We start from the raw sequence: 26,100 nt of genomic DNA on the forward strand, positions 1-26,100 counted from the left end.
TCTGAGAGAGTTAGCGCTTAGCATCTAGCTAATGCTAGCCAGGCAAAGCAGCACAGACTTACAGGCCGATAACTCACCTCTGAACGGTGAACGCTTAGCGATTAGCATCTAACTCTAATAATACTGCTCCAGCAGTATTAAAAGTGCTAAATTTAGAAAATACTGATCTCTGAACAGTGAAAAAGCTAGCTAGCTAAGCGGTTAGCATCTAGCTAATGCTATTGCTGCTCCAGCCACGGAGCGGCACGGCTCTGCACGGAGTGTGTGTTTACTGCTCCTTACACCTGACGGGTAAAATTTAGATAATACTGATCTCTGAACAGTGAATAAGCTAGCTAATGCTATTTGCTGCTCCAGCCTCGGAGCTGCACGGCTCTGGACTCTGTATAGCACTGAAACTCTGTATAACGCTGCACGGAGTGTGTGTTTACTGCTCCTTACAACCTGACGAGTAAAATTTAGATAATACTGATCTCAGTGAATAAGCTAGCTAGCTTAGCGGTTAGCATCTAGCTAATGCTATTGCTGCTCAGCCTCGGAGCTGCACGGCTCTGGACTCTGTATAGCACTGAAACTCTCTATAACGCTGCACGGAGTGTGTGTTTACTGCTCCTTACAACCTGACGAGTAAAATCCATACAAAAGGCGCACCGTATTATAAGACGCACTGTCAATTTTTGTGAAAATTAAAAGATTTTAAGTGCGCCTTATAGTCCGAAAAATACGGTATATATATATATATATATATATATATATATATATATATATATATATATATATATGTAACCTGCTCTACATCTCAGATCTGCCTAATATATCTGTATATAATACATACAGGGGTTGGACAATGAAACTGAAACACCTGCTTTTAGAGCACAATAATTGATTGTGGTGACGGACAGTTCTGGTGGAAACAGGAGAGTTGAGGTGCACATTGAATTCTGCCGTGATTTGATCAGCCGTGAAACCTCCCACACTAAAATGACAGGTGTTTCAGTTTCACTGTCCAACCCCTGTAGTTCTCTGTTATAGTATCTTTTTTAATGTACATTAACTAAATAATTAAATCTCACCACTACTACACTGCGAGACGCATCCAGAACATGGATCACCGGCGAGCTGTAGCGGGGGGCGATCTTCACCGCCGTGTGGGTTCTGTTCAAACACATAAACAAACAGAATTAAATCAGGATACAACAGGCTTGCTGCACATTTTATTTTAGATGGTTTAAATATAAAAAAAACAGAAAAACTAACTTTGATGTTGTGGCTCCTCCAATCAGCAGAGGCGTCTTCAAACTCAGGCGCTCCATCTCCTTCGCAACATGAATCATCTCATCCAGAGACGGCGTGATGAGACCAGACAAACCGATAACATCTACACAACACAAGAACATATATTAAAAAAAGTGTTTTTACATTTTTACTTTATAGGTTGGTTTTAGGGTTGGTTCCTAAAATTACAAAAATGATTAAAAACCAGGGAATCAATTATGCAATCTTTAGGTGTGAAAAGTTGAATATCAGTGAACAAGTTATCTGTGAGCTGAAGCTTAAGACGAAGCCCAGTTGGGTCATGCAATAAGACAATGACCAAGCACACCTGCAAGTCTATAAAGCTAATAAAAAATTAAATCAATCAATCGATAAAAAAGTAACTAAATCTTCTAAAATCCTACTAAATTGTTGCAACTACTTCTCTACCTCGCCCAGTACTTCAAATGTTCCTTGCAAACTCACACCCACTTTCACCTACCATTCTGGAGCTTTGCACTAAGAATATTCTTATACAAGAATACATATCTAACAGATTATTATCCCATTTAACTGCACCAATGTTTGCTTGTATTTTTTGTAAAATTACACACCTAACAAAAGTGCATTCACACATACAAAAGAAAAATTATATATATAGTTCTGGGGACAAAAAAAATATGAGTTTCTTTGATTTCACCTCTGAAATAAAATCAAGAGGAAGATGGATGATCACAAGCCATCAAACCAAACTGAACTGCTTGTATTTTTGCACCAGGAGTAAAGCAGCATAAAGTTATCCAAAAGCAGTGTGTAAGACTGGTGGAGGAGAACATTATGCAAAGATGCATGAAAACTGATATTAAAAACCAGGGTTATTCCACCAAATACTGATTTCTGAACCCTTAAAACTTGAACGAATATGAACTTTTCTTTGCATTATTTGAGGTCTGAAAGCTCAAGCTTTTTTGTTTTTCCAGCCATTTCTCATTTTCTGCAAATAAATGCTCTAAATGACAATATTTATATTTGGAATTTAGGGAGAAATGTTGTCTGAAGTTTATAGAATAAAACAACCATGTTTATTTTACTTAAACATAAACCTATAAATAGTTAAATTAGACAAACCGATCATTTTAAAGTAAATATATATATAGAGGTAGTATGGCATGTTTATATGCAAACTGCACTGTGAGACAGTAATTTTTTTTAAATATGTCCTCTGCTGGGTTTGAGTTTTGTGAAAACTCAGCTCACCTGCTTTCTTCTCAATCGCCTCCTTCAGGATTCGATCACACGGTACCATCACCCCCAAATCAATCACCCTACACACACACAAATAAAGATATAACTATTTATACACACACACTCTTCTGAAACACCACAGCACAATTATACAACACACACACACACACAACTGTATTTAATCAATGATAACTGCATAATCTCCAGACCCCTGCAGTCATTCATTAGCAGCGAGAGCTCTGCTAACTGCCCCATTACAGTGACTGATGATGGGTTTATTGTAGCCGTCATAACAACAACAGGAGCAATTCTGAGCTTAAATCAATTAAATACTCAATACCCACATATACAGGTGATTTAATGCACCTATACTATATACTAGCATCACTAGGTTGCAGCATCAATGGGCTGAAGCATCAATAGGCTGCATCCCAATGGGAATGATGAGGGGAGGGAGCATCACCTACTCTACCCACCCAAAGAGAAACATCATGACCTACAGTTCTCTCTCTCTCGGACTCCGGCTGCTGATGGTAGGATTCATTACTGAATTCTTGGAAAGGTTTTGCTGATGATTAAAAATGATCCATTGCCATCAGAAGGACCCAATTAGTCTTAAAACATTTTTTGTTGTTTTCTACATTAAGTAAATAAACTAGTTTTAAAAGTAAAAATGGATGAGAATTTCTGTCTGGACTGGCTGTAAAAACTTTCAACTGGGATTCCCGCTATCTTGTTTTTAATCAATTGAGTGTAATGATGTCATGTGACCACTAGATGGTACGGGCAGTGACTCCATATGAGGCCAAAGGGTTTATTGTTTTAAAAAATGAAGCATCATGGTGCAGAGAAGCAGAAATGTAACGTCCCCATATGAGGACACTGGGTCGCAAGAGGATATATTGTACAGATCAACATACCGAAAGTTGTTGCATCCCAGAACGACACCCACAATGTTTTTGCCAATATCGTGAACATCTCCCTTCACCGTGGCCAGAACGATCGTACCCTGATACGGATCCTGCAGAGATATAAACACAGATCAGACACAGATACAAATTCCTGATCAGACACCTGATCACCTGAAGCTTTGGATCCACTACAGGACTTTAAAGTGGGAGCAGGTTGCCAGTGTTTGCCAACAAATTATTATGCATCTGTTAACATTTTTACAGATCTGAGCATATTAACCCCATAAACCTGGGTATCAAAAATCACTCTAATTACTGAGCCACCACTGCCCTTGCATGCCACTTTATTGCCAGGGGTTGCTATGGTAACTCACATGGCATCTCGGTTGCCAGGTGGTTGATAAGGTGTCACTGAATGATAAAAGTGCCCATATAAAATTTGGAACATGTAGTTTTATTTTAGACATGTTCTTTTATTATTACCGTATGGAACTAAAAAATATTAAGATATATATCTAAATTGCCATTCAGGAAAATATATTGAGATATTAGTTTTTTTATCCACATCACCAAGCCCTAGTTTGAGTTTTGTTGTAAGTGTGTGAACGCTCACCGTGTCCTCGGTCTCCCCCGACGCCGCCATCATCTCCTCTCTCTCTTTCTCCATGAAGGGAATTAGATACCCCACGGCCTTCTTCATCACACGAGCCGACTTTATCACCTAAACACGCACAGACACACACACACACACACACTGATGCATGCTGATGCAGCATTACCGAGTAGCATTACAGCGCTAACACTCGGAGGAAAGCGCAGCGACTCGGTTCTGATACATCAGCTCACAGACGCAGCCTTGTGCTGATCCACATCACCCTAGGAGTGATGAGGGGAAAGAGAGCCACCCAGAGAGAGCAAGGCCAATTGTGCTCTCTCAAGGCTCTGGCAGCTGATGACAAGCTGCATGACCAGGATTCTAACCAGCGATCTGTTTTGGATCTGTTTTGCTTTTTGCTGCAATTCCAATTTCAGTGTCTAAATACTCTTAATAATTAAAAGATATTTAGGAAAGATTGCATTCTCTGGAATGATGGAGCTCTGTCCAATACTTTTGGATATGATGAGTTGGGGAGCTGGAGATTATGTGAGGTGGTCAATAAGGTTGTGCCTTATCTCATCGTTTGCAATAATATTGCCAAAATGTGTGATAAAAACGTTAAACAAATTCATATTGTGATTAAGCAATATTCTTGAAAACAGATCTACTTTGCATTTGTTTTGACATTTTCTGTATTTACTTTAACTGTTTAATTACAGTTTTTTAATTCATCTTGGCATCATGTTCTCCTCCACCAGTCTTACACACTGCTTTTGGATAACTTTATGCTGCTTTACTCCTGGTGAAAAATTCAAGCAGTTCAGTTTGGTGGTTTGATGGCTTAAGATCATCCATCTTCCTCTTGATTATATTCAAGAGGATTTCAATTTGGTAAAATCAAAGAAAATCACCATTTTTAAGTGGTCTCTCATTTTATTATATTGTATTATATTGTATTATATTATATTCCTGAAAATTGAGAATAAAAAAGAAACTATGTTTTGCCATATCAGCAAAAATATCATTAATGCAAAAACACTTATTTTAGAAAATCAAAAATCCAGTAAAAAAAAAAGCAGAATAAACTCTTTTAATGCCCTTAATTTCAGAAAAAAAGGATGAATGAGAGCAGACATCCCAGTACTTTTGTCCATAAAGTGTTATATAAAATCTGCCAGTTACTGTCTTTTTCATGATAAATGGACCAAAAGAAAGGCACCAAAATGCTTCGGAAAGTTAAAATTGTAATTATAATTATTTCCGCCTCCTGTAAAATTGCCGTTTTGGGGATACAAGGTTTTTCATCACAGTTATGATATGAAACAAGTAATATTAGACAAATTGCAAACTAAAACGATACTTTATTTGTTCATTATCGCAGCGTCCCTCGCCGCCTGACTTAATTTAGGTCTCTACTTATATCTGAAATGTAATGAGCCTGAAACTCTCCCTGAGGCTCAACCATTAGAGATTTCAGTAAAGACGCTGTTAACAGCAGCAGCAGCTGTTAATACTCTGCTTGGTGATTTTAAGGGGAGTGTCTTCTGTTGTACATTTTTTCATCAGGGGCGGAAAAAAGGCACAATCCTCACACTTACAGGTGCATCTCATTTCAAAATTAGAATATCATTGAAAAGTTACTTAATTTCAGTAATTCAGGTCAAAATGTGAAACTCATATATTATACAGATGTATTAAACACACAAAGTGATCTATGTGTATCTAAGTGTTTATTTATTTAATTGTTGATTATGATTATGGCTTACAGCAAAAAATAAAACCCAAAAATTAGTGTCTTAGAAAATTAAAATATTATATAGGTTATAACTGGTACTTTTGCCAGTACTGTGGGCAGTGTGCAAAGTCCTGCTGGAAAATGAAATCTGCATCTCCATAATAGTTGCCAGCAGCAGAGGGAAGCATGAAGTGCTGTAAGATTTTGTGGGAAAACAAAACTGCACTGACTTTAGACTTGATAATAAAACACAGTGGATCAACACCAGCAGATGACAGACATGTCTCTCCAAACCATCACTGATCATCAGTACATTTTACATTTCATTTGGAAACATCAAAGGGAGCAGAGTCTGGAGGAAGAGTGGAGAGACACACAGTCCAAACTGCTCGAGGTCTAGTGTGAAGTTTCCACCAATCAGTGATGGATAAAATAAAGTAACTTTTCAACGATATTCATTTTTTTTTTTTAGATGCATCAAACTTTACAATGTCTCATTATTCTTGGTTTTGGTATCGGTCCCTTTGAGTGCATTCTTTCTTCATTAAATAATGCCTGAAAAAATTAATCAATGTAACAACGCAACGCGTCATGGAGGACCCCACCCATCTCTCACAAAGTATCTTCGATCTAATGCTGTCCGGCAGAAGATACCAGAGCATCTGAGCCTCCACTACCAGACTCTGCAACAGCTTCTTCCACCAGGCAATCAGACTCCTCAACACACAGAGATGGAGCTGAACCATGTTGCACTATTTAGGTTCTGGACTAACATAATTTCGTTTGCGTGCCTATACTCAGATGTAATGACAATAAAAGTCTCTTGATTTGACTTGATTAACAATAAACAGCTGTTACGGTGCTGCGAAATAAGAGAGACTTACCAAAGGGTGAAACCAAAATTAAAGTCTGGAATGTGTACTTTAACCCTCCTGTTATGTTACAAGTCAAGTTTGAAGATCTAGGAAAATTGTTAAAAGTATTTTTTCACTATGAAACATCTTCTGCTTGCCTCAATTTGTGTAATCAACATATAATATGAAAATGGTTCATCTCACATATTTGCAACCACCCCCAGCAAAAACTACAAAAACTGAAACAAAATTGCAATGTTATATTTTAATGTTATGTAAAACTACTGTTTAACATGTTGGTCTTTTAAAAAAAATAAAGCAGTGTAACATTAAAAAAAGTTTGAACATGTATTTTTTTTTAATAAAAACACCATTGCACTGAATATTGATAGAATAATTAGCAATGGAGTTAGTAATGAAATATTTACACGACTTGCTATGATTTTTTTTGGTTTCAGACATCTTTTGGATGGTTAAACATGCAGCAGGTCAATATGAGCCGGGTTAAACAGAAGAAAAAAAATTGGATTGTGGATGATCTGTGTTCCCTCTATTGTCGTATTTATTATAATAATGATAACACAGATAATACATTTAAACCTGCAGGATTTACCTGAGGCAGGAACATCTTTCCAGCTCCAAACAGATCACCTACAGTCTTCATCCCGTTCATCAGCGGACCCTCTATAACGTGCAGTGGACGGGGGTAACGGTCCGTCTGTGCTCGAGCCTCTTCTGTATCTTCTACTACATACTTCTCTATACCCTATGAGCGCACACACATATATATTACACATATACATACACATATATACATATTACACGCGCACACACACACAAACATATGATCATTACAGTGGAGAACACTGTATAGAATAATATTTTGTCTAAACGACTCCTTTATAATTTTTTTTTATACAAGATAATATGATGATATATTTTTTGTATATTTTTATGCATAATGGTATTATAAGAAAATATGAAAAAAACAAAGGAGATACAAGTTCTTATAAATATAATAACTGAATTGTAATAAACCAACAAACATACACAAATATATATATATATATATATATATATATATATATATATATATATATATATATATATATATATATATACACTTACACATATATACAAATATACACACACGCAAACATACACATATACACATACATAGACACACACAGATACAAACACATATACACACAAACACAAACAAACACATACACACATATACATATACACAAATACACACACACACACACACACACACATTAGATAATTACAGTGGAGAACATTATATATAACACTTTATCTACACAACTCCCTTATCAATGCTTTAATTATAGAATTAAATATATGGATAGAGCTGCAACATAAAAAAAATACTATCAAAGATAATATGATAATACCATTAAGCATTAGCAAAATTATCAGAAAATGTTAAAAACAAAGGAGATACAAGTTCTTTTAAATGTAACAACTAAATTGTAATAAACCAACACACAGGTTTACACACACACATACATATATATACACATACACACACTCCCACCTTAATAAGAGCGTACTCCAGTCTCTCCTCCACATTTCCTTTTCTCCACTCATCTGTCTGAATCACCTTCTTCCCTCCTTTAGCATAATTCTAAAAGATAGTTAAATACCATAGTTATGATAGTGAACAAAGTTTTATATGGTTATCTTTTCCGCACCTTATATTTTAAGATTTTAAATGTGCCTTATAGTCCGAAAAATACGGTATATGTTTGAGTAAAATCATTTATTTGCAGAAAATGAGAAATGGCTGAAATAACAAAAAAGATGCAGAGCTTTCAGACCTCAAATAATGCAAAGAAAACAAGTTCATATTCATAAAGAGTTTTAAGAGTTCAGAAATCAATATTTGGTGGAATAACCCTGTTTTTTAATCACAGTTTTTAATCATGCATCTTGGCATCATGTTCTCCTCCACCAGTCTTACACACTGCTTTTGGATAACTTTATGCTGCTTTACTCCTGGTGCAAAAATTCAAGCAGTTCAGTTTGGTGGTTTGATGGTTTGTGATCATCCATCTTCCTCTTGATTATATTCCAGAGGTTTTCAATTTGGTAAAATCAAAGAAACTCATCGTTTTTAAGTGCTCTCTTATTTTATTTTTTTTTCAGAGCTGTATATACAAGGCTAAATATCACTCTTGTGATGTTTTGCAGGATTAGTCCAGAATGGATTATGACAGCACGGCATAAAAATGATAAGTGGAGTGACAGATAAAGAAAGAAAGAAAGAAGATAAATAGAGCAGGAGAAATCTGACAGAGTGAAAAATGTTGGGGGGAATAAAATGTGAAATTGTGTTTCTTGGCTTTAAATTGTATTATATATTATATTCTGGGCCTAAAGCTGAGAGCAGTAAGACTGAATGCTGAGGGGATTCATGTTGACACTGAACAGGACTGCCTTCAGAAATTACATTATATCTGAAAGCAAACATACACTGAAGTGCCAAAAGTCATGGGACAGCAGTATGGCAGCAGGTCTCCTGTTTACTTACATAACTTACATAACTAGAAAATTATAATATCATTAAAAAGTTACTTTATTTCAGTAATTTAGTTCAATATGTGGGTACCAATTTAAAATAAGACTACTTTTATAAAGGGTTAATGAAAGGTTTATTAGTTAGTTTATTAATGGTTATTAATTGGGTTGCAAATACTTAAAACAAACATTAATAAGCAGTTAATAAATATATAACAACACATAAATAGAAAATTTGCAACTTTGATTTTACACTCGATTTTACTGTCAAACCTCAGATCTTCCTAAATACTGATCTTACTTTGTGTTTTCCATAAACCTCATCATATTAATATATTGGTAAGTATGTTTAACTATTTACTATAAATTAAATGACTAGGTTGAATTAAATGACTAAGCAAACAACGGATCACTGTTGCCTTTTCAATTGATGTGTTGTAACTTTTAATCAATGATTTTTAAAGCATTTACAACCTTATCAATAGTAATTAATAAACTCATTAATGAACTATTTAAAAAAAACTTTATTAGGGTAGGCTTATTTTAAAGTGGTACCAAATATTATATAGATGTATTAAACACAGGGTGATCTATTTTATGTGTTTATTTATTTTACTGTTGACTTTTTACAGTGTGGGCAGAGCGCCAAGTCCTGCTGGAAAATGAAATCCACATCTCCAGACCCACTGTACCTGAGCGTACTGCAGCAGTTTCTCTGTAGCTTCTGGGTCTTTGTTCCAGATGAGGTTCTCACACAGAACCAGCAGCTCCTTATCAATATCATCATACACCGGCAGATTTCCCGCATTCACAATCCCCATATCCATCCCATCCTGCAGGGGGCGCAACAGAGACGGATAAACAGAAACAGGCATTTCTTACAGCGAATAAAGCAATTATATTAGAACAATTCACAGTCTGTAAAAAAAGATGGACGTCGTGTCTCCGTTCCCATTCATTCAGTGAAAATTAAGCCAAAATCTTCCTCCATGTTGGCGATCCTGAAACCCGAGTCTGCGCAGTAGAGACCAGAGGAGGGAGAAAGACTGTGGAGAGACAGCCAACTCATTTAAATAACCCCGCCCCTGAGGGCTGCCTCGAGGTCACAGACTGCAGAGCGGAGCTGACGGTCTGTTATTGGTCCCGCCCATAACCAGCCCTTTTACAATAAACACACCTTTTTTTTAATAAAGATGAATAACGTTTTTAAAAATTGAATTCTGTGGGGATATAAAAAATTAACAATATAAGCAGAGGTTACACTAGCTGCTGCATTTAAATAATGGAGGTAGAATTACAGTATATTAGAAAAAAAACGTGATTGAAAGTTGCCTGTTTTGCCATTGAAACCTATGGGGATGGGTGGGGTTACACAGCTTTCTGCGCCCGACCTGTGATGGTTTCACTTTAGAGACGATGCTCTGTCCAGCTCTATACAGTCTATGGAACAATTTATCTAATTCTTGTGTGCAAACAATAAGGGTATGGGATTTCAATGGCTGAATCACAAAGAAACACACACATGTAGAACTATCTTTTTTTTTTAATTAAAATAACCATTGAATTAATGTTGGTTCAACATATTCTGGTTCTTTTCTTCACAACATGCTTATGTTAATCTACACAGGATGTACATTTACAGAGATTTTACTTCCGAAATCTGTTTATTTGGGTGAGTAAAGCGCTTTAATTTACTTACAGTAAACTTAGATTCTTAAATTTCTCCAGCACTAAGGCTGGAGCATTAGCATTAGCAGCTAATGTCACTTGACAGCACTAGAGTGAGGCTATTTTAGGTAGTGGTGAAAGAGCTAGCAATTTTTTCGACTAATGCTGTTCCAGCAGTGCTAGCCAGGGTTAGCAGCAGGATACAGGTTTATAATACTCACCTTTGAACAGTAAAACAGTTCTGAGGGAGGGATCTGTACTCTCTACTGTCTGTTGCAAGTCAGCAGATGAGGGAATGTAAGTACTTCCAAATAGTTTAGTGTAAACTAGCTTGTTTGCGTTTTGCTATTTAGCACAAACTAACACTAACATTTGGTTATTACTCAGCTTATTTGCATAAGAGTGACAGAGCCCTTAAACGGCTCATTCTGAAAGGAACTTAAACTGGTAGGAATAGAATAGCTAGTGAGATCTTTATCTTTATGTAAGAGTGTTTTTTTGTGAAGAACTTCATGAACATGTTTTGTACAGACCATAGACCTACAGTAGGGGTGTGACGAGACACTAATACCACGAGACGAGACACGATATTGGGTTCATGATAACGAGACGAGACGAGATTTAAAAATTAAATAAAAAAAAAAAAACTTTTTTTTTTTGGACAAACTCATATGCCGCAAACTTAACAGACTGGTTTCTCTCACACATTGATTCTATAAGGAATAGAAATAAGAATAAAAAATAAAAATACAACTTTTCTAGGTCTTATATAGTGCAAACAATAAGTGCAATCCATAACCAGTCATATTTAGACTATGGTTTGTGTTTTTTTTCTCCTAAATCTCTTGTAATTTAACTATTCATAATCATAACCAGTCATATTAAGGCTATGGTTGAAGTGAAACAGAGACAGAACGTGTTTTTAATACAGTACAGAGCTAAGGGATTAGTACAGCTGTCTATGAAACAGTCACGTGTAGGATTTACTTACAGTATTTATATATGGTTTGTGTCTTGTTGGTCACTCTGTTACCGTTTATTGTTTCCACTGGAGCCAAAATGCAGCCAGACATACAACTTAAAAGTAGCAGAAGCATCTTCTGTGCCAGGGGTATTTAATTATGTTAAATAATTAAGTGCTCTATCATGTAAGGTTGTTTGAACTGAATGATGTAAAAATATAGAAGAAGAAGAAGAAGAAGAAGAAGAAGAAGAAGAAGAAGAAATGCCTCTCTGGACAGATTTTGTTTACATTTATCCCTGTCTCTCTGTCGCACTCGGCGTGACTAGTTTCCGCCCGTTCTCGTTTTTCCACCCGTTCTCGGGCTTCCTATCTCCTTATAAAGGCGGTTTTTCACGGCCGCGGGACCGCGACCCTGACAACACGGGTTCAATCCCGCGTGAGGAGCGGTGTGTTTGTTTATTTATTTTTTTCCTTACCGCGTCTGCACAGATCTGATAGACTGAAGAGAGGGTTTGGTGATCTTACTCCACACGTGATTGGTCTGTGAGTTTACTGCGCCGCACAATTAAATCCTTCTCAGTAGTTTATCGGTTTGGGTCCGCATTGGACAACGTTTGGGTCCGGACCGCGGTCCGCCCATTAGTGACCTCTGTTCTATACAAATGCCCGAATTTTCCCCTTCTGCTGAGAGCTGCTCTCACACTCGCTGCTACTGGGTTGCCAGATCCCTCTTAAAAAGTCTACATTAAACTGTTTTTTATCTCCCGCGAGATAGGTTTAAGCTTGACGAGAAATATAGTCACATTTAATCTCGCGAGATCTCGTGGCACGATATCTCGTCACACCCCTAACCTACAGTATTCTAACTTTAAAAAACAAATAGAAAAACAGGTATAATATGTCCTATTTAAGGTGGAATGGGACAATTCTAAACAAGAACCTAGCAAAAAGCTAAATTATGCTTCCTATTACACTGGAATTAAGTGTGAATCATAAGAATGAATTGGCTGGCATAGTAGATATCTAAAATTATTAGAAAGACACATGATACATTTAGAAGTTGAGCTGTTTGAGATAAACTGAAGTACTGTTGTACCTTAATAGCATGGTAGAGGAACGCTCCATGCATGGCCTCTCTGATTGCCTCCATTCCTCGGAACGAGAAGGACAGATTAGAAAGACCCCCACTGACCCGAGCTCCAGGTAACGTCTCCTACACTCACAGAGAGAGAGAGAGAGAGAGAGAGAGAGAGAGAGAAATAAAGAACAGCTTAAAAGTTTGGACACACCTTAAATGTTGTGTTTTTTCTTTATTTTAAAATGTTCTGCATTGTAGATTAATACTAAAATCATCCAAACTATAAAGACAAATATAGAATTATTTCATTAACATTTTTTTTTTTAAACAAACCAGAATATGTTTTATATTTTAAATTACTCAAAGTAGCATCTCTTGTTTAGATTACACAGTTTTATAGATCTCTGCTGGATTTTCTCAGTCAGCTTTATGAGGTAGAGTCAACTGGAATTCAGGCTTTCAGTTAACAGCTGTGCTGAACTCATCAAGAGTTAATTACTTGAATTTCTTGTCTCTTAATAAAGTGTTTGAGAGCATCAGTTAAAGTAAAGTAGTGAAGAGGTAGAGTTACAGGTATACAGTGAATAGTGAATATTTGAGTAATGTTCTAATCTAGATTATGAGAAGCAACAACTACTTAACTACTTAAGTAAAGAAAAGAATATTTTAAGAAAGAATTAGGTCAGTCAATCTGAAAAGAAGAATTTCAAGAACTTTGAAAGTATCCTCAGGTGCATTGACAAAAAAAAAAAAAAAAAACATCAAAAACCTTATGATGGTGAAACTGGCACTCATCAGGACCACCAAGGAAAGGAAGAGCGAGAGTTTAACATTTTTAAGTTACTACATGTTTCCTTATGTGTTTCTTCATAGTCTAGATCACTTCACTATTCATTTACTAAGAAGAAAAAAAAAATATGAATGGATAATGATGATGTAAAATGTGATTAATCTGTAGATACTGGTCTCTGTGTGGTCAGTTGTACCTTTATAATGCTGGTGGCTCTGATGAAATTGATGGCGTACATGTTGTGCTCCTCCATCCCGGTGCCTATAGTGAGGATGTTGGGATCGAAGATGATGTCATTGGGGTTAAACCCCACCTTACTGACCAGGAGGTGATAGGCTCTAGTACAGATCTGGACCTTCTGATCGATTTCAGTGGCCTGGGGAGATAGAACTACTATTAACAATAATAATAACAACAGTAATGATAATTTAGGTCCAAATTGTATGCCTAACAAACAATTTGTATTATAATACTGTATATACAGTGCCCTCAGAAAGTATTGGAAGAGTAAGGCTGATCACTTTATTTGTTCTGTAGACTGAAGTATAAAAATATGAATGAGACAAAACATTTTAGCTTATATTTCTAGGAATTTACATCTGGATCTGAAACACAGTTCAAAAGATACTGTAGCACATTCTGTCTGAACCCACACATTTTTCTTAAGAGCAAAAGTATTGGAACAGATAAACTTAAATTAAAAGATAAAAGGTAAATTAAAGTGAATACAATCCGGGTTAGCACCCAAACATCCCTTTCAGACAGCTTCCTCTTACAGCGTCCACAGTTAATCCTGTTAGATGTGGTTGGTCACAGATGCTTTAGCAGTTGTGTGCACTGCAATATTTTGAGTAAAACTGTGCTCTTACCCTGATAATTGAACCTTCACACTCTGCTCTTACTGGTGCAATGTGCAATTAATGAAGTTTGGCCACCAGGCTGCTCCAGTTTAGCCCTGAAACCTCCCACACTAAAATGACCGGTGTTTCAGTTTCTTTGTCCAACCCCTGTAAGTTTAAGCTTAAGGTTAAGGGACGTTTAAAACTTTTCATTTTTCCCCTGATTAACTCCTTCAAGTTGTTCAAGCCCACATCATGACACTCCCTCCACCATGTTTCACAAATGAGCTGGTATGTTTGGAATCGTGAGCAGAACTTTTCTTTCTCCAAACTTTAGTCTTTTCATCACATTAGGTTAATCTTTGTCTCATCAGTCCACAATCAGTTTACAGGCTTTAGTCTCTATATTTCTTGGTAAATTTCAGCCTGGTCTTACTTTTCATCTTGTTATTAGTGGTTTTCATCTTCTGTTGAAGCCTCTGTTCTTTTGTTAATGAAGTCTTCTAGATTGTTATACTTTACCGCTCTCACAATGTTTCTGTCATCAACTGCTTTGGTTTTACTTAGTACACCAGTGACGACTTTCTTCTACAGGACATTACAAACAGTTGTTCTGGTTACGGACCATATTTGTGCTCTAATGGTTCTGATTAATTTTCCATTTTCTCCTATAGCTTCAAATGAAAATGCAGATATTTTAAAACACTGGTCTTTTTTGTATAACTGCTACAAAATGGCACAGACCTGTCCTTCCTCATCGAAGGCCATGATGACGACAGCAGCTCCGTAGCGCCGCACTTGATTGGCTCGTTTGAGAAACTCCTCCTCCCCCTCCTTCAGACTGATGCTGTTAACGATGCATTTACCCTGACAGCACTTCAGCCCCGCCTCGATCACCGCGAAGTTCGACGAGTCGATACACAGCGGCACCTGAACACAGCAGAACCCAAAACATTCACACAGACAGTGTTACAGGTAGCTTTAGCTTTAGCTTTAGTGCTGGCGGTTCTAGGGGAGGGGCCACAGGGCCAGATTTCAGAAAATGCATGTCAAATTAGTGGGGATATTGATTATGAAGTTAATTTTGTGCCAAAATTTTACACAAAACTTTATATAACATAAAATTAATCAAATCAAAATTGATGATTATACACGTATAGAGGAAAAAATGAAGCAGAAGCGAACGAGAATTTCCAGCAAAATCTACAAAAACAGAAAAATTTTATCAAATACTGGCAAAAATCCAAATGCAAATCATTTTCAAATAACTGCAAAGAATAATAAACTAACCAACTATATTTAAAAATATATAATTTTTGTATTTTGTTTTACATACTTTTATTACATTTTTGGGGGGGAGAGGTAAAATATTTGGCAGAATATTAAAAATTAATTCAGTAATTTTAAGTAATTTTAATGTGTAAGATCTCTAAATATTATGGCCCCATGTTGATCCCTTACTCAGAAAATCCCAGATTCTCCACAGCTTTAGCCTTGATTTAACACTGATATTTAACCTGTACACTGTAAACAGAACCTAGGAGTTTAATATTTTTTATTAAACTAGTATAAAATGTTTAATATCTGTAATTAAAGAAGATAAGAGGTTATTACTCGGGCGATGTCCGGCTCGGAGGCGATCAGGTTGCAGAAGCGCGTCATGGCGGCCGGTCCCTCCAGCATCCCTTCATCCATGTTAATATCCAGCACCTGAGCCCCCATCTCTACCTGAGCTTTAGCTATACTCAACGCCTCCTGCGCACACACACACACACACACACACAAAATAACATATATATATATATAAATTATACAATTATATAACATGCTTCCCTCTCCTGACAACTTTTATGGAGATGTGGATTTCATTTTCCAGCAGGATTTGGCACACTGCCCACATCACTGCCAAAAGTACCAATTGGTCTTGTATAATATTCTTATTTTCTGATACACTGATTTCTAATTATGAGAGATTTTTGGGTTTTCATTGGCTGTAAGGCATAATCATTAACAATGAAAGAAATAAACACTTAAAATAGATCACTCTCTGTGTAATACATACATATATATATATATATATATTGTTTATACATTCAGAACTGAATTACAGAAATTAAGTAAAAAACTTTTCAATGATAATCAATTTTTTTGAGAAATTAAGTACTATTAAAAAACATTAAGCCTTTTTATTATCTATATGTTTTTTGTTTATTAATTAGTATTCACTTATTTTATTATTAATATTTTCCTTTGTGATGCGCTACTGTATCACAAAGGAAAATATACTAATTAATAAACAAAAAACATATAGATAATAAAAAGGCTTAATGTTTTTTAATAGTACTTAAATTTTAGTTCTAGTACTCCTGTATTACAAAAAAATATATATTTTTGTTTGTAAATGAATATGAACATGTGGTGTTATGAACTAAATGACACAATATTTATTTGGAATTTGGGAGAAATGTCGTCTGTAGTTTATAGAATAAAACAATAAAGTTGCTTTTACTCAAACATATAACAATAAATAGCAAAATCTGAGACACACACATATTTTATATAAACAATATATAATAAATTGGTCTATATTATTTGACATTTCCAAAGATAATATTTAAAATTTAGGTCACAATTTAGTTATAAACCTAGTTATTATATATACATATATATATATATATATATGTATATATAATATTCCTTTTTCTTAAACAACTTGTGACCAGAATTCAAAATGTTATTTTTGGAAATGTAAAATAATATCAATATTCATTAAATAATCTCTGATTACACTGTAAATTACCTCATAATTCCCGGACATGATGAGCTTGGCGAACTTGCGTGATCCAGCAACGTTACAGCGTTCACCGATGTTCACAAAGTTTGTGTATGGCCCAATCCGAAACGGCTCCAGACCTATTAACATAACAGATACTTTAATACGATCAAACTAAATTACACCCATCTGAACAAATCCAACTCAAAACTACTCAATTATTCAACTGATATTACAAATAATTCTACATGCTAAACACTAAAATCTCCTTAGATATTTTCTCTGCTTGATGTATATAATGCAATAATTTGACCCTAAATCTAAAACAGATTACTACAGGATTTTTGCTCCATTTTAAAAGCAAATTTAATGCTCTTCAAGACATTTTTAAGACTTAAAAATATAGTCAAACTTAAGTCGAAAATAAATTAAAACTTAATATTTCACATTTGTTATCAATTTTCTTCCAATTTTGTTCCATTGTAATGCAGAACATGTTAGCATGTTCGCTAGCTCACCCCTAATGTTAGCTAGCCCACCGCTAATGATAACTCTGCCAACGTTAGTTCTCTCTCTGCTAACGTTAGCTAGCTTTACGCTAACCTTACATATCTCCCCAGTATGGTTAACTAGCTCACTGCTAATGTTAGTATGTTAGCTAGCGTGCCGCTAATATTAACTCTGCTAACCTTAGTTCTCTTCCCTTTAACATTAGCTAGCTCTACGCAAATGTTGGCAAGCTCTACCCTAACTTTAGTTCTCTCCCCAGTAATGTTAGCTAGCCCACCGCTAATGATAACTCTGCTAACGTTAGTTCTCTCTCTGCTAACGTTAGCTAGCTTTACGCTAACCTTACACTAACCTTACATCTTTCCCCAGTATGGTTAACTAGCTCACTGCTAATGTTAGCTAGCTCTGCGCTAACCTTAGTTCTCTCCCCAGGAACGTTAACTAGCTCGCCACTAACGTTAGTATGTTAGCTAGAGTGCCACTAATATTAACTCTGCTAACCTTAGTTCACATCCCTTCAACATTAGCTAGCTCTCCGCAAATGTTGACTAGCTCTATGCTAACCTTACATCTCTCCCCAGTATGGTTAACTAGCTCACTGCTAACGTTAGCTAGCTCTACGTTAACCTTAGTTCTCTCCCCAGTAACGTTAGCTAGCTCGCCACTAACGTTAGTATGTTCACTAGCGCGCCGCTAATATTAACTCTGCTAACCTTAGTTCGCTTCCCTTTAATATTAGCTAGCTCTCCGCAAATGTTCGCTATCTCTGCCCTAACCTTAGTTCTCTCCCTAGTAACGTTAGCTAGCTTGTAGCTAATGTTAGCTAGCTCTACCCTAACCTTAGTTCTCTCCCCAGTAACGTTAGCTAGCTTGCAGCTAATGTTAGCTAGCTCTACCCTAACCTTAGTTCTCTCCCCAGTAACATTAGCTAGTTCGTCGCTAATGTTAGCTAGCTCTACGTTAACCTTAGTTCTCTCCCCAGTAACGTTAGCTAGCTCGCCGCTAATGTTAGCTAGCTCTATGCTAACCTTAAGTTCTCTCCCCAGTAACTCGCTATTAATGTTAAAATGTGTTTTCCCAACAGAATTTAACACACCATCCAAAAAAATACCTACAGCAAATTTACAGTAAATTTAAGACAATTTAAGGCTTCAATTATCTATTTTTTTTTATTAAAACATTTTAAGACTTTTTAAGGACCTGCAGGAACCCTGTAATATCCATTTCCACTTCCTGATAGCTGTTTTACAAATGAGAAGCTACTCCCTGCATCAGTTATTGTTGATATTATATCAGTAATCTTTAAATGTTAAGACATTGGAGGATTAGATTATAATTTACCAGAGAGCAGCATGTAGTCATTGAAGATGTCTTTCTGAGGAACTCTGGGTGAGCACTGCTTCACACTCTCAGATATTGCCCTGCATCAGAAAAAAAAAAAAAAAAAAAAAAAAAAATATATATATATATATATATATATATATATATATATATATATATATATATAGCAGACAGAAATGCAAAACACACACATATCGTATTCTTCAGACTATAAGGCACATTTAAAATCCTTTCATTTTCCCAATTATCATCAGTGCTGCTTATAATCCGGTGCTCCTTATGTATGAATTCTACCAGTCAGGTATTAAAGAGCAGTAAAGCCACTCCACTGAAGTACAGAGTTATACAGGAGTTTCAGTAAAGTTTCTCCAGCACTAAGGCTGGGTGCAGCAGCATTAGCATTAGCAGTTAACCACAGCGCTAAGCACTAGCTCTTTCACTGTTCAGAGGTGAGTATATTGGACTATAGTCTGCGTGTTTGCCAAGTTAAAACAAGCAACGTGGGATCAACCGCTAGCTGTTAGCTTCCTGGGTTACCAGAACACTCAGTCCTCAGTCAAGCACTATCAGGTGGCATTTACGTCCCGCTACTGCTGAGGTTAGCGGCTAAGTCTAATGCTGCTGCACCCAGCCTTAGTCTTGGAGAAACTTTACTGAAAACTCACCCTTAGACAAACAATATGGGAAATCTAAGTTTACTGTAAATAAACGGAAGCGCTTTACTCACCCAACTAAACAGTTTTCAGGAGAGAAATCTGTGCAGATTAACATCCAGCACTTTACAATTAATTTACAAGAAAAGAGTTTTAGAGAGCTTCCCCCAGCTTCCCCATTAGAAGGGAAACATGGCAACACCCTTGTTCACTTTGATGTAGCATCCTTACTAGTGCCGCTAAATGTGTCTTATAAAAATAAGGTAAATTAAACCTTAAAGCTTGATACCATGGCTCTAATGGTCTAACAGTGTTAATTAAACTAATCACAGTTCTGTTGGAGGTTCTTTAAAATACTTAAAATGAGACACTTTACTGTGCTGATGTGGTTACAATAAGTAAAAGTAAATATATGTTTTTATTTTACTGAACTCTACACTATAATAAAGACTGTATGTAAAGATTGTAATGCAGATGATCTCAGGGCGCTCGGTACCGTATGTGTTCTGGCGTTGTTCCACAGCAACCACCAACGATATTCACCAACCCATCCATTGCAAACTCCTGTGGGATAAGAATGAATTAATTGGTATAGCCCATCACTGATTGGTGGAAACTTCACACTAGACCTCGAGCAGTTTGGACTGTGTGTCTCTCCACTCTTCCTCCAGACTCTGCTCCCTTGATTTACTTTAAATGAAATGTAAAATGTACTGATGATCAGTGATGGTTTGGAGAGACATGTCTGTCATCTGCTGGTGTTGATCCACTGTGTTTTATTATCAAGTCTAAAGTCAGTGCAGGTTTGTTTTCCCACAAAATCTTACAGCACTTCATGCTTCCCTCTGCTGATAACAACTTTTATGGAGATGCGAATTTTCATTTCATTTTCGGCAGGACCTGGCACACTGCCCACACTGCCAAAAGTACCAAATGGCCTCATATATTATTCAAATTTTCTGAGACACTGATTTTTGGGTTTTTTTTATTGGCTGTAAACCATGATCATCAACAATAAAATAAATAAACACTTAAAATAGATCACTCTGTGTTTAATACATCTATATAATATATGAGTTTCACATTTCTTAACTGAATTACTGAAATAAAAGAACTTTTTAATGATATTGTAATTCTTTGAGATGCACCGTACAGTATCTGCCACTGCTGATGCCGATGCAGATATACACACCCAGGTATGACTTTGTAACTTTGAAACTAATTAAAATAAATTTAAAAGAGCTTAAATCAATGAATTTGCCAATTGTAGTAGCACAGCTGGTGTTGATTAGTCCTTTTCCTAGATACAATAAATACGTCAGCAAGTATCAGTTTTAAGATCATTATTTTTAGTTAATTCCCTATTTATTTATTTGTGTTTTTAATCTTTTATTATTCTAATTATTTATCTCTTTATTTTATAGCTTAAAATTATTTGTTTAAATAAAAGTCTCTTTAAGTTGTAAATGCTTCGCTGCACTGACAATGAGGTTTACCCTCAGTGTATTATCGAATAAAAAAAATAAAGGTCGACCGATGCTGATAATTCTAAAAGAAAAGTCATTATTGGCCGATACTATTATAATTCCAAAATCATTGCTCATCCCTATAGTGCAAACAGCAGAGTCTTACCTTTATATTTGAAGCAGTGACCTGAGGGGTTTCATCATAATCTCCGAATGTGTTGGGCAGACCTGGAGAAGCACAAGCACCGGTAAACACAGGTAAACACAGGTAACAGGTAACCTAAACGTAATGTAACAGAGCGGTGCGTTACCTGCGTTTGGGTAACAGATGATGAAAGCGCTAGTGCTCTTTCCAATCGCTTCAATAAACGGCCTCATCTCAGTGGCTCCCAGAGCACAGTTCAACCCAATACTGAGAAAAAAGGAGGAGGAGGAGGATAGATAGATAGACCTGTTAAATCAAAGACCCTTAAATAGAGAAGTCTGGTGCTATGTATTAAATTAAGATCTTACCACATGGGCTTCATATGAGACATACTGATGACGAAGGCTTCTCCAGTCTGACCCGACAGAGTACGACCACTCTTATCCACGATGGTTCCAGAAATCTAAACAATATACCATTAAATTAAAAACATATTTAATGCCCTACATCACTAAATACCCAAACAGGTCATGTATTAGTGTTAATTATCTTTATTTTCTGACTGTTATTCAGTTAAATGCGTAATTTTTCACTAATCATTACTCACAAATATGGGTCTCGGTTCATAAGACTCCTCAAACAGCAGATCAATAGCGAACAGAGCGGCCTGTAGAGAGGAAGACATGATAGTTAGTTTTGTTAGTAATTTGTGAGGATGAGTAGAAATATATATATAAAAACTTCATATAATTCTGCTCATCTTCATCCAACAAAATGCATTAAAAAGCATTTCAATTGATTGTGTATAAGAGGGAGTGCAGAAGAGAAAAGGAGGAAGACAGGGAGAGAACAGTAGAGAGAGCAGTAGAGAAAAGGAGGGAGAGAGAGGGAGAGAGAGAGGAAAAAAGGGAGAGAGAGAGAGAGAGAGAAAAGGGGGAAGAGAAAGGAAAAGAGAGAGAGTAAGAAACAGAGAAAGAGTAAGAGAGAAAAGGAGAGAGAGAGGGGCGGAAGAGGAAGACAGAAAGAGTGACTAAGAAAGAGTAAGAGAGTGAGAGAGAGAAACAGAGAGTAAGAGAGAGACACATTACGGGAGAGAAAGAGAAGGAATGAGGGAGAGAGAAACCAGAGAGAGAATAAGAGTGAGAGAGAGGAGGAGAAAGAGAAACGGAGAGATAGAAAGAGAAAAAGGGGAAGAGAAAGAGAAAAGGATGAGAGGGAGAAGGAAGGAGGAAGAGAGCGAGACATTAGGAGAGAGGAAGAGACAGAGAACGAGAGAGAAGGAACGAGGGAGAGAGAAACTAGAGAAAAAACATGAGTAAGAAAGAGAAGAAAAGGAAAGACAGAAAATGAGTAGAGAGAAAATGACATAAGAATAGAGACAGAAAGAGAAAGAGAGAGGAAGAGAGGGAGAGTAAGAGAGAAAGAGAGAGAGGAAAAGAGAGAGAGAGAGAGAGAGAGAGAGAGAGAGAGAGAGACGTTCACCTTTGCATTAGCCGTATCAAAGATGGTCTCCACTAAAAGAATATCACAGCCTCCATCCAGCAGCCCTCGAACCTGCTCCGAGTACGCCTCCACTAACTCATCAAACGCTGCGCACACACACACACACACACACACACACACACACACACACACACACACACACACAAAATTAATAGTTTTTTGGCTGTTTTGTGCACCTGAAGAGCTTAAATAGCAAAAATAAAGAGAAAAGGTTGAATGTTCTAAAACTTTTGACAAACATATTTTAAAACAATTTTTTCAGACTGTGTTTCCTGATTACGTACTGATGTTTCTGAAGTCCGGTCTCTCTACTGATGGAGAAACAGACAGGGTTCTGTTGGTTGGACCCACGGCTCCAGCAACGTATCGCTTCACCCCTACAAACCAAAATCAAAGGGAGATTCTTCTTTACAGAATTATTTTAATTCAGACACATTGGAGGAATTTCCAGCATAAACATCCTGTTTATGATCATCCACAGCATCTCAATCAACCAGAGTTTAACTAGACCCTCCAAAACCTTCATTCGTATTTTTTATTTAAAGTCATTCAGAGGTGAACTTGAATTGTTTGTGTGCTTTGGGTCATTGTCCTGCTGCAGAACCCAAGTACTCCTGAGCTTGAGGTCACTAAGGAACAGATGGCCGGATATTTAGTCTCCTTCAGGATTGTCTGCTAAACAGCAGAATTCCTGCTTCCATCTATTACAACATACCAACTACCACCACCATGTTTTACCACCACTACATTCAGTATGATTTCAGTTCTTTTTCTGAAATGATGTGTTAGTTTGTAGTTATTATTATATATTGTTTATATACGCCAGATGTTACGACAAGTGAGATCCTGCAGTTCTTTAAATGTTGTTCTGGGTTCTTTTGGGATCTCCTGGATGAGTTGTTCATGCCCTTTTGGAGTAATTTCTTTAGGTCGGCCGGTCGCTCCTGGGAAGGTTCACCAGTGTTCCAATGTTTTCTCCATTAGTGAATAATAGTGAATCACTGTGGTTCTCTGGAGTCCCAAAGCTTTAGATATGACTTTATAACCTTTTCCAGACTGATAGATGATCAATGACTTGAATTTCTTCAGATCATGGCATAATGGAGCTCCATACAACACTTTTTGGTTTTGGGAGCTGAAAATGAGGCGAGGTGTTGATGATTCTTGTCACTTGATAGTAGAGATAGTTACTCCAACAAAAGCAGGATTAACTTTAATATTACAATTAAAAATGATAAAATATTGCATTATCATACCTGTCTGAGCAGCGACGTCATCTGCAGCCTTCCTGGCCACTTCTGCTGACGCCTTGTTTAACCGATACGCCTGCACCAGATCAACAATTAACCCATAACAGGTTTAATTAATTACCAGCTCAGTTTAGACTTTTCTCTATTAATGACTAAAGGTCATTCAGGGATCACGCTGTATGGTAGTATTCATGCACCATGAACTTTTTTTTACATTTTGTCACCTTCAACCACCAAAAAAAAAACCCTGCAAATATTATTTAGTGCCCCCTATATCAATACTTAATAGTAGTGGTGTCACGATTCCTTAAATCCTCGATTTGATTTTATTTTGGATTTTAGGGTCACGATTCGATTCGATTCTCAATTATTATTATTTTTCTTTTTTACAGCAGAGAGGCCTATGGCAGTTTTAGATTAGTCTATGGTCAGTCATTGCTTTGATTCATCAAATTTACGATATCTTATTTCAAAAGGTGGGCTTGATATAAGTGATGCAAAGTGATACAAGTGATCTGTAATACACCACATTAGGCACTAATGGTCAAATTTAAATAATTTAATTAAGATATATATGTAATGCCATCTAGTGGCTTTTTTTGGAAGCAGCAGTGTGCACTATTAAAACAGCAATGTGCAACATAACAAAATAAATAATAAAAATATACAGGAACAGTCATGTACAAAATAATAGAACGAGAATGAGAAGTTTTTTTCTTTAATAAAGATATATTATTAACTTTATCTGAGAGAAAGATGCTCCTTAAGAGGTACCAAAACTATTAACATATTTGAGGCTAGAAAAAACAACTGTTATTTTTATATTTTAGAGTTTTTCTTTAAGGAGATAAGAATGTTCACATTCTCTGGAGAAAGAGCTGCTCTTTGAGCTACAGTGTGCTGTGCCATTTGCGTAGCGTGCTGCGCCATTTGCGGGAGGGATCGTCGATCCTCTTTTTGACTTCGCTGCTCGAGACCATGACATAATTTCGATCGATTTTGATTAAATATCGAAATCGTGAAACCCCTACTTAACACAGACACATTTTGGGGTTTGTCTCTACCAGCTTTGTGCATCTAGAGACTGAGAATTTTGCTTATTCTTTTTTACAAAACAGCTGAAACTCAGCCAGGTTGGATGGAAAGCGTCTGTGAACAGCAGTTTTCATGTCATACTTTTTCGGCCACGCACAGCGATTTACATTTATGCCAAAAAGTTGATCTTTGGTCTCATCTGATCACAGCACCTTCTTCCACATGTTTGATGTGTCCTTTCATGACTTTTGGCTACGAATAGTTCTTGTAACAATGGTTTTCTCCTCACTGCTCTTTAGTAAAGGCCAGATTTGTGGAGAATGACTTATAGTTGTCTTGTGGACAGATTCTCCTGATCTCCTGAGTTGTGGATCTCTGCAGCTCCTCCAGAGTGACCATGGGCCTTTTGGCTGCTCCTTGCTCGATCTATCAGTTTGAGTGGACCATGGCCATGTCTTGGTAGGTTTGTATAAACAGAAATCTTTTTCCATTTCGGGATGATGGATTGAAGAGCGATTCTTGGGGTGCTTAAAACTTGCCTGTCTGGTGAGTTTCTTGGTCTTGGTGATGCTGTCTGTTCACTAGTGTTCTTTCACAAACCACTGAGGGCTTCACAGAACAGGTGTATTTTTACTGAGACTAAATTACACACAGCTGGACTCTTTATTTTTATTTTGATTCCATTTTTCTGCCCAATTTATCTGGCAGATTGTCTCACCCCTTCAGCTGCTACTCAGCTGAATATCCCATATCACTATTGATGCCACAACACAAGGAGGGTGAAGACTAGCACATGCCTCCACCAATACATGTGAAGTCAGACTCCGCCTCTTTTTATTGCCGAGTAGCATCACAGAGCTAACGCTCGGAGGAAAGTGCAGCGACTCGGTTCTGATACATCAGCTCACAGACGCAGCCTTGTGCTGATTAACATCACCTAGGAGTGA

At 36.7% G+C, this 26,100-nt stretch overlaps 1 protein-coding gene across 1 annotated transcript in view; it reads right to left on the bottom strand.

Annotated features, from left to right (window-relative positions):
• mtr (5-methyltetrahydrofolate-homocysteine methyltransferase) overlaps positions 1–26,100 on the bottom strand; it is a 54,584-nt gene that overhangs the window by 18,534 nt on the left and 9,950 nt on the right. Inside the window, exons 4-25 of the mRNA XM_022670310.2 lie at positions 24,125–24,194; positions 23,153–23,245; positions 22,848–22,954; positions 21,973–22,032; positions 21,734–21,828; positions 21,532–21,632; positions 21,387–21,448; positions 20,251–20,318; positions 19,102–19,181; positions 17,278–17,390; positions 16,092–16,232; positions 15,222–15,407; positions 13,835–14,014; positions 12,867–12,983; positions 9,831–9,971; positions 8,156–8,245; positions 7,211–7,363; positions 4,024–4,131; positions 3,420–3,520; positions 2,512–2,579; positions 1,258–1,378; positions 1,074–1,155 (exon numbers count right to left, since the gene is read on the bottom strand). Of these exons, the coding sequence (XP_022526031.2) occupies positions 1,074–1,155; positions 1,258–1,378; positions 2,512–2,579; positions 3,420–3,520; positions 4,024–4,131; positions 7,211–7,363; positions 8,156–8,245; positions 9,831–9,971; positions 12,867–12,983; positions 13,835–14,014; positions 15,222–15,407; positions 16,092–16,232; positions 17,278–17,390; positions 19,102–19,181; positions 20,251–20,318; positions 21,387–21,448; positions 21,532–21,632; positions 21,734–21,828; positions 21,973–22,032; positions 22,848–22,954; positions 23,153–23,245; positions 24,125–24,194 (2,337 nt within the window). The remainder of the gene's footprint in view (positions 1–1,073; positions 1,156–1,257; positions 1,379–2,511; positions 2,580–3,419; positions 3,521–4,023; positions 4,132–7,210; positions 7,364–8,155; positions 8,246–9,830; positions 9,972–12,866; positions 12,984–13,834; positions 14,015–15,221; positions 15,408–16,091; positions 16,233–17,277; positions 17,391–19,101; positions 19,182–20,250; positions 20,319–21,386; positions 21,449–21,531; positions 21,633–21,733; positions 21,829–21,972; positions 22,033–22,847; positions 22,955–23,152; positions 23,246–24,124; positions 24,195–26,100) is intronic.

The sequence above is a fragment of the Astyanax mexicanus genome, chromosome 15 (assembly GCF_023375975.1).
Source record: "Astyanax mexicanus isolate ESR-SI-001 chromosome 15, AstMex3_surface, whole genome shotgun sequence".
In the NCBI taxonomy this organism is placed as follows: domain Eukaryota; kingdom Metazoa; phylum Chordata; class Actinopteri; order Characiformes; family Acestrorhamphidae; genus Astyanax; species Astyanax mexicanus.